Raw genomic sequence first — 10,049 nt, 5'->3', positions numbered from 1 at the left:
TCTATGACAGGCTTTTTCTGGTTATTTTTCATATTTACATATGAAATTGTATGTACTATTTATACTATACTATTAGCGAGGAAGTTGTCGGGGTATTTTAGGTGGCAGCAATTATTTTTTTATTGGAATATTTAGTGTCCAGGAAATGGACACATAAACGTCACATGAAAGAATCAATAACTTCCTCATCATCATCATCATCATCATCATCATCATCATCATCATTCAATAATGTATTTGCTAACTAATCTCTGTGATGCCTGAATAAGCCTTTCAGTTTCAGTTGTGAGAAAGCTCCAGAGAGCTTAGCGGTGTTTGGGTGGGAGGAGGGGATGTGCCACTGGTCTGGAACACCGTGACGCTGGTCCCTCATGGGCCTCGGTGGTGGCGGAGGCAGAGGAGGAAGAGGGTGGGCGGGCTCTCAGACGAAGTGAGGTGCTTGTCCTCAGGGACGCCGTAGTGGCCCTTGTGCTCCTCGAACAGCCCGCTGAGCTCACTCATGTAGCGCTCGTGAAGCTCGTTCAGCTCCTCGTCCGACGGCCTCTCCTTCCTCTCCACCGGGATGGGCTTCCCCACTGCGGAGAGACCGGGAAGACCAGGGGCAGGCGCACCGCGTAAGTAATACCACAAAATGCTCCAGCACAAATATGCTGCTGTAGCCTATCCACTTAGAGGTTTGACACCTTGTGTGTTCAGAGGTGTTCTAGTGCAACTGCTGCTCACTGGATGTTTTTCGCACTACTCTCTGCCGACTCTAGAGACTAGGAGATCAGCAGTTTCTGATATACTCAAACCACCCTGTCCGGCACCAAGACCTTTATGTGGTGTTGAGGAAATATTTCTGTCACTTCCTCCTCATCCCTTTTTCCGTGGGTGAAGTTTTAGTCGCAGCAATGATGTTGAAGAAGCACTCAATAAAACAGATTCATCTGGGGAATCTGGGTGCTCCGTGCAAGAAGCTTCAAGAGACCAGAGAATTCCAAAGTAACAGTAGGAAGTATCCTAGTCTTGATACAATATAGCTAACCTAACAATACACCGCACCACAGATCCAGCATTCTCATGTGAAAGCTCACCACAAACCATTCCAAAACAAACCTGTCGCCCCCTCAATGGGCTTTCTTTTAACTGATAATCCATGACCTCCTGATCGATACTCCTCACATTTCTGGCTTTGCCAGGCCAAATGACTCGTGGAGGTACATTTCAGGTCAACTGTCAGAGGGTTTGCACTCTCAGAAATAAGAAGATAGTGGAGGAACATTTTTGTTCTTCAAGGATCAAATTTCCTTAGCACTGCCGCCTCACAGCAAGGAGGTCCTGGGCTCGAATCCCCGTCGGCCAGGGCTTCTCTGTGTGGAGTTTGCATGTTCTCCCCGTGTTTGCGTGGGTTTCCTCCCACAGTCCAAAGACATGCAGGTTAGGCTGATTGGAGAGTTTAAATTGCCCATAGGTATGAGTGTGTGAGTGAATGGTATGTGTGAGTGAATGGTGTGTGTGCCCTGCGATGGACTGGCAACCTGTCCAGGGTGTATTCCTGCCTTTCGCCCAATGTATCCTGGGATAGGCTCCAGCCCCCCTGCGACCCTGTTCAGGATAAGCAGGTTAGGATAATGAATGAATGAAAATATTGGGGTGACTTCACCAACATTTCAGAAGGCAAGGAGTTCTGTTTTGATATTTTTGTAGTAAAACCGATGTTATTAATTGGAGAGCTATTCAATAAGCCAGTCAGTCAGGTGGCCAGCAAACCAATCTGTCAGTGAGTCAGTACATGTGACAGAGATAAACATACCTATTTCTGGGGCTGCTTAGCTGCAGAGAAAAATGATGCAACATCTATCACAAACAAATCCTCAACAAAAAGCTCTATCAGAGAACTCTGACCTTTGGGCTTTAGTGCAGCTAAGCAGACATCCTCTCTACATGTGCTGCTGCATAGGGCATAGTGCATAGGGACGTAAAGCAGAAGTCCTGCTGAATGGCATTTCCGGTATACTGCTGAGTGCTATGCTAGCGGAATTCATCATTCATCATCAATTCATCTAACTCTACGGCTACGCTAACTCAGGCATCTGTCTGGTGAACCGAAACTCCATCGAATACATCCTGTCCCGGAACGGAACGGGCAATGCCGTGGTCATTGTTGTTGGGGGAGCAGCAGAGTCCCTGAACTGCGCTCCCAGCATGAATTCTGTCACCCTGAAGAACCGCAAGGTATTTGTGAAATTGGCCCTGCAACAGGGGTAAGACTGCAGCGAAAAAACATACAAACAGACACTCTCTTCACTGGCTAACCCTTCTCAGCTGTGTGTATGTGTGCCTGAATATGTGTGAGTTTGCACGTTCTATGATGTGTGTGTATGCATTCTCTACACCAATTGAGTGTGTGTGTGTGTGTGTGTGTGTGTGAGTGTGTGTGTGCCAGAACCATGACTCATGCCACAGGGATAAAGAGCGATGACTCAGCACTATTAAGCCTCAGGTTACAGGGGATGACCCAGCAAGCCGCTGCCAGTGCTCAGGTCTTTGAGGTGAAGCGTTGGTGACTGCAGATGCTCAATACTTTGGCTCCTTTGCCATTGAATCAAAACTGGCGTGGCAGGAAGTACACGATGTTCCATGGTCAAAGAAGATTAGGAGTTAGTACTTCCCAAACTAATTATTTGTCCTCTGTATTTGCCTAGTTTGTCTCGACCAGACCGTTTGCCAAAAGGTGGGGGTTTGGGAAAACTGGTGCGGCAGCTGCAATGTGTGTAGCAGAGCCTGCTTTAGATAGTGTGGCCATTGTTCCTAGCAGAACTGGGTCAAATGCATAACTGATTCACATTCAAGTACTTTTCTGTGCTCAGTTGATCTTGCCTGGTGCAGTTGAGGCAACTAGGAGTACCAGAAGGCAGGGTTTTCACTTTTTGACAGTATTTCATAGGTTTCAATACACCAGACAAGCTCAGTAAAGCGTGGAAACGTTATTTGAATCCGAAACAATTCCGTGTTGGACCCAGGTCTGGTTCCTAGCAGTCAGTGTGAAAACAGAGGCTGCAGTACCCCTGAGGATAGTAGGTTTTAGAGTGAAGTGTTTAATTTTGGCGCTGTATTCCGACAGGGCTGACCTGGTGCCTGTGTATTCGTTTGGGGAGAACGAGGTCTACAAGCAGCTCATCTTCGGGGAGGGCACGTGGTGGCTGCTGGCTCAGAGGAGACTGCAGAAGTTGCTGGGGTTCGCAATCTGCTTGTTCCACCTGGCGCCTGGTGCCTTACTGTAAACCCATCACCACTGTCGGTGAGTGGCCTCTACCTGGGGCCTGGTGTCTTACTGTAAACCCATCACCATTGTCTATGAGTGACCTTCACCTGGGGCCTGGTGCCTTACTGTAAACCCATCACCACTTTCTGTGAGTGATCTTCACCTGGGGCCTGGAGCCTTACTGTAAACCCATCACCACTGTCGGTGAGTGACCTTCACCTGGGGCCTGGTGCCTTACTGTAAACCCATCACCACTGTCGGTGAGTGACCTTCACCTGGGGCCTGGAGCCTTACTGTAAACCCATCACCACTGTCGGTGAGTGACCTTCACCTGGGGCCTGGAGCCTTACTGTAAACCCATCACCACTGTCGGTGAGTGGCCTCTACCTGGGGCCTGGTGTCTTACTGTAAACCCATCACCATTGTCTATGAGTGACCTTCACCTGGGGCCTGGTGCCTGACTGTAAACCCATCACCACTTTCTGTGAGTGATCTTCACCTGGGGCCTGGAGCCTTACTGTAAACCCATCACCACTGTCGGTGAGTGACCTTCACCTGGGGCCTGGAGCCTTACTGTAAACCCATCACCACTGTCGGTGAGTGACCTTCACCTGGGGCCTGGTGCCTTACTGTAAACCCATCACCACTATCGGTGAGTGACCTTCACCTGGGGCCTGGTGCCTTACTGTAAACCCATCACCACTGTCGGTGAGTGACCTTCACCTGGGGCCTGGTGCCTTACTGTAAACCCATTACCACTGTCGGTGAGTGACCTTCACCTGGGGCCTGGTGCCTTACTGTAAACCCATCACCACTGTCGGTGAGTGACCACAAAATGAAGTATTAAACAAGAGAAACGAGCTGAATCACAGCAGGCTTCCACAGTCAACACAGTTCATGTTCAATATTTGCAGTGACCAAGGTCAAGTTCACATTAATATTTAACATCTGTTACACACATTGAGACATCAAACTCTGTGAATAACCATCAATTATGCTTTTTGTTATTGTATTTTGTTAATTATTTATTTATTTAAAAATGGGGCAACCTATAGCCTAGTCGCTTAGGTGCTTGGCTGGGACCTAGAAGGACGATGGTTCGATCTTTAGTGTGTACACAATAAGATCAGTTGGGCCCTTGAGCTATGCCCTTGACCCCATGTTGCTCCAAGGGGGATTGGCCAGCCTACCCTGCTGTAAAACCCAGCTTGACCAGCTCGAAAATTGAGCTGGTCAACCAGCTAGTGCTGGTAACTTGCCCGATTTCTAACAGCTTTTTGAATGTCTGTGTTTCAGTTGGAGAGCCCATCACCGTGCCTAAGATCGAGGAACCCAGCCAGGAAGTGGTGGACCAGTACCATGCCATGTACATCAGCTCTTTGGTCAAACTCTTCGACGAGTACAAGGTCCGCTTCGCCCAGCAGGATAGCGTCCTAGAGGTCCAGTGAGGGGGGGCTTTTGGACCTCCGACAGAGAACTGTACTGCCTGGCTGAGATCTCGCAGCATTCCGGCCAGCAAGGAAGCTTCCCTCTAATTGAAAAAGAGCATAATAAATATATAAAATGAATAATTTGTTATTTAGCCAGACGCTTTCATCCAGAGGGATTTACACTTGAGGGATGACCGGAAGTCACACACACACACACACACACACACACACACACACACACACAGATGCCCGTTCTACAGGCAATGGAGGAGTCATGTGGTGATATTCCTATAGAAGCATTCCAGGGTTGGATACGTCATGCCAGGAGATACCTTCCACTGCTTGGCCAGGAAAAACATCACCTGTAATGTGGATGTGGTTCTGTGGCCAGACAGAACGAAAGACAGGAAGCAGCCAAAATGTTTTGATAGTTATAATTTAGTCTACTGTGTACAGCATTTGTATTACTCTTGTGTTTAGAGAACACCTTGAATACCAACAGAATGTGTTAAAATGTTCACATTAGTTCTGAAAAATAAAAAAATATTTTGTCATTTTATTGGTGTGTCTGTTTTATATTTTATAATATACAGTCCTACAATCAGCTACTGTCCATCGTTTGTATGTGCAACACTGAAATTGCAAAAGGCATAAGCCTACTGATGAGTAAAGTGTTTTTTATTGAGAAAATCAGTGTTCAACTGGTTCTCAATAAGGTTTATTCATAGGATGCATGTGTGTAGAATTTTGACACAAAACAAATATTTTAAGAAGAAGTAATATGGTTTTGACAGAAAAGTTGCATTTAGCCATATGTGTGCAGTTTTTCCAGCATGGCATTATTATTTTTTATTTTTTGTTGAGAACTTCAGGTATGGTTTCAGAAAATGTGTGTAAACATTTGAAAAAACTCATGCATGTGGATAGTATATCATGAAATGTAATGTGTATGATGAAAATACAGATCAACACTGCTGAAAAGGATTCCATGTCACTCTTACTTGGTTTTTTAATTATTTGTTCCTCCATCCCTGGCCCCCTCCCTTTTCTGCAACCCAGCCAATATGTGCACCCATTTTAGGGGTGTTGGGGGAGGTGTGCTGCAGCATATCCCAGCATGCACTGGGCAAGAGGCAGGAGTACACTCTGGACCGACAGCCAATTCACCACAGGCCCTTGAACCCAGAACACCAGAACATCTGATTTCTTTATGAATGTATTCTAAACACTGTATGCAGTGTCAGTGTGATTAGTTAGTTATTTTTTTTGCTGAATCCGTTTTCTGCAAGTCGCCTTTGCTGAGCATCTGTGAAATTACAGAATTATAATTCTAGAGCTGGTAAATAGATAGAGGATGGCATCTCCAATGTCATTGCACTGGTCCCTTGCCTTGTGGGAAGAGTGACCCACAATCACAGACACCGTAGTTCCCCATAAATACACTCGGCTTCAATGGCCGAATCAGGGATTCCAAAATTGTGATCAAAATAGAAAATAAATAAATAAATGAAAAAGCATCTAGATCATCACCTTTTCGGCAACATTATTGTGTCGTGTTATTTCTTGTTTGTTTGTTGTGTGGACGTATTCCCACGACCACTGTAAATTATTTTATTACTGTATTCTTTTTTTGGACATTTCTTTGATTTTACTGTTCAATGTAAAGCATTTAGCTACATTTTATGTATGAAAGGTGCTGTCTAAATACAGATTATTATTATTATTATTATTTTATTATTATTATTATTATTATTATTATTATTATTATTATTAATTTGTTATTATACTTAAGACCATTCTGTTCAGCTCAAAGATGCATATTATCGTCTTGTTTAAGCACAATGGAAATGATTGGAGATGTTAGCCATTAGCCTTAACAGGATGCTTTAATAAAATATGATAAATAAATACAAGATTATTGTTCATGAGAGTTCATAGAACGTATAAATAACTCAAAAACAAAAACAGTTTCCCCAGGCTGTCACGCGTGTGTGTTAATAAAAACAATACCCATTCCAGATATGGATCGTTCTTAATGCGCGTCAGAAACCATGTGACCTTGACCCGTGGAGTACGACTCCGTTTATAGGATAAAAATACAGCGATAACACAGATTCATTATTATGATTATTTCTGCGCAGTTTATAGTTGTTCAAATCGAGGTGGTCGGGAGGGAAACACCTCGTTTTTTCGTTTGCCAAAGATTATTACCCACTACGGATAAGAAAAATGAAGGCTGTCAACAGAAAGAAGATCACGGTGGACTTGCACTTTAAGTAGGCAGGATCTTGCAGATCTTACAGAAAAATGTATATGAGTTTGTTCGGATCACCTTCCTTTTCATGCGTTCTATCATATAACTCAGTGATTTAACTAACCAGTGTGCTGCAGTGTACTTTACAACAAAATTAGCTAATAAATGTTGTGGCACCATGATTACTTATATATCATAGCTAACTGGTTATATCGTAACTCTTCTGGACGAAAAGTCATTACGAAGACGAATAATTAACGATGGAAACTTCCACTTGTCAATGTAGCTAATTTGCTAGCTAGATCGCTACTGAAGTATCATATCCATAAATAAAACCTCGACTTGATTACCGAGTTGCAAAATGGCATGGTGTTACCGAAAAATGTGTTTTTCTGCACAATGCTGTGTGCAGAAAATATGTTTTACCGTTCGTGAGTGACATTGTCAAGGAAATTGTCACGTGATTAAGAACGATCCATAGCATAGGTGTTCACTAACTCTGGTCGGTTACCGAACTAAAGGCCGTAACACACATTATTTGGACTTAATTATCATACTTACATGCTGCAAAATGACAATCGCTTTATGAAGTTGCGCTTTGTTTTTTTCCATAAGACTATGACTTTTTGATTCACAACATAAAATGTGGGTTTGTCAAAACTGAAGGGAAAGTAAATGCTACAAGCTATCTGCTACTAGGATTGTAGCTACTACTACTGATGTGAATACAATTAGTCAATATTTTTTGCAGGGCAAGAGAACGGTTTGAGCATACATGCTATCTGACAGCTGTGTCTCTATCCAGGCTACCCGACCGACGATAAAATGTATGATTGTGTAAACCACGATGTGAATATGCGAACCAATACATTATAGCAGGCAGTTGACGCTTCGCCGATTGCCATGACACAGATTGCCATGACAACCATGACAACAGAACGCTGTCAATCGCATGACGTAGCAGTACAGAGCGATTTTCGTGTGCTCCCTCTATGACGCAATAATCTAATATTGATGTGGACTATATATATCAGTTCATGAAAGAACGTGGTCAATACAAGTATTTGTTTGCGATTAATACGTGTATTTAAAATTCAAGGAAGACTTTTAGTTCGAGTGCATCGTTTTTGAAGATAAAAGGTACGTTTTCCACGTTTTTTATATTATGTCAATAATATATAATATCAATATAGTGTTTGAGTGGTCGAAATGCAGGTTATTGGTAGTTACTATGATTTTATGCAGGCTACATTTTATAGCAATGCACACATTAATGATCAATTGCCACTTATATATTGTTTAGTTTTTCATCTTTATTTGAATTAACCTAAACATTTAAATTTTAAAAGCTACATTTATAAATGTTGCTTTAATCAATATAAGCATTTTTTTCAGTGTAACTAGGCCAATAGACTTTAGCGAAATTATTTTTGTAAAACCAGAAAGGAATAACATTGATAGGAAATATATCCCAGGGCTGGCATGATAGCTGCATAGCAAACTATCATGAATGCTAGCTATGGAAATAACACATTTAGAAAAGATGGAATAATGCATGTGTGGAAATAATGCTTATTTATGTTTCGCAAATGATATACAGAGCAAATTTGATCAATTAAGCCCTCCTGATCAGTCCAGAGCACGCCTAAATCAAAATCACAATGTACCATCATTCTGATAAACTTTTAAACTTTAGCCTATATCTTGCTTTTTAGAGAAATTTCGTAAAAATGTCCTCCCCTTCCCTGGTTTTGAGACAAAGCATTAAAGAATTGAGCTACTAATTCACAGATAGAAAATAAGCTTGAACATGAGTAATAAGCAGTTTTTGGGTTTAACCTCCTTTTCTTCTGTACCCCATTCCAGCTTTCTGAAATGGCCGCCCAAGATTGGCGCAAGGTCTGCCGCAGCAAGTTCACCAGCTGTTTATCTGGCCGAATCTCGTATACCCAGGATGAGCTCCTGAAGCTCCAACATCTGGACACCACACCGCTGCAAATCCCGGATGAAGTTCGAAGAAGGAGACCGGGTGCTGTACAAACCAGTTTTAACTTTAGATTTACGTGTGTTTTAGGTATAATGTAGGTGCGTTTATTAAATTTTTCAGTGTATTATTTTTTTGTTTTTGACTCATGAAATATTTCTCCCGTGAAGACGTCAACCTTCACAAGGCAGAGGCTGCATGGAAGCCAGTGGTGAAGAAGACTGGAGGGAAACAGGCCCCGGAAGAGACCGTGACCGAGGAGCTGTTCAGCCCAATGCTCAGCATTCTCAACAAGTTGGCCATCGAAAAGTTTGAGCGGCTCATGAACCAAGTCACTGAGCTCTCAATTAATACAGAGGCTCAGCTTGAGGGTGTACTTGGTAGTATGATCTTTGAGAAAGCCATTTGTGAGCTCAAATTTGCCAGCACCTATGCTTTGCTGTGTCAAAGCCTTAAGGAAGTGAGTATGCTACGTCCATGCTATGGTATATGCTTTAGAGGTTGCCTATTCTAATGGATAAGTCTGGGACACTTGATTTTTAAATGTTTACTCCTGCCATTGATTGCCCTTGACTAAAGCATTGGCTTCAGAACTGGAGTTGGTTCCCAGGCTTCTAAGTAGCTAGGATCTAACAAATGCAGAGGACACTGTACATGGTTCAATACAGTGTATCTTGTCTTATCTTTGAAATAAAGGTACAAAAATTGCCTAAATGCCAGATAATGTCTTATCTCTTTCAGAATAACTGGGTCCCCAGGAGGGGTGAACAGGGGCCGGAAACCATCAGCCTGGTCCATAAGGATGCCGAGATGGAGAGCCAGCTGGAAATTATGAAGGCGGAGCATTCCAAGATGGAGGAGAGCAGGAACACTATCCCTGTCTCTTCCGAGTATGCCATCGCCAACACCAACCAGCCCTGCGATATTTGCCCGGTGAGACCAAAATATCTTTCCATCTTTGCTCAAAGTAGACTTATCTACATATATGCGCAAGACCAAAATATTCCTCTCCTACACAGAGAGTTAGTTTTTTTCCACAGCTTGCTGGAGGGATGACAGAATCTTCATCCTCTGTGCACCAATATTAGCCTACATGATACAAACAAAGTCATTTCAACACTTGCATATTTTAAA

General features: G+C 43.0%; 1 protein-coding gene across 1 annotated transcript; it reads left to right on the top strand.

Annotated features, from left to right (window-relative positions):
- Positions 1-1,186: 1,186 nt before the first annotated feature.
- LOC133133364 (diacylglycerol O-acyltransferase 2-like) lies at positions 1,187-4,695 on the top strand. Its single transcript, XM_061249463.1, has 5 exons — positions 1,187-1,199; positions 2,072-2,246; positions 3,107-3,252; positions 3,457-3,507; positions 4,544-4,695. The coding sequence occupies exons 1-5, from the start codon at positions 1,187-1,189 to the stop codon at positions 4,693-4,695; spliced, it is 537 nt and encodes a 178-aa protein (XP_061105447.1).
- The last annotated feature ends 5,354 nt before the right edge of the window (positions 4,696-10,049 follow it).

The sequence above is a fragment of the Conger conger genome, chromosome 7 (genome assembly GCF_963514075.1).
Source record: "Conger conger chromosome 7, fConCon1.1, whole genome shotgun sequence".
NCBI lineage: Eukaryota > Metazoa > Chordata > Actinopteri > Anguilliformes > Congridae > Conger > Conger conger.
This window is presented reverse-complemented; position numbering and strand designations above follow the sequence as displayed.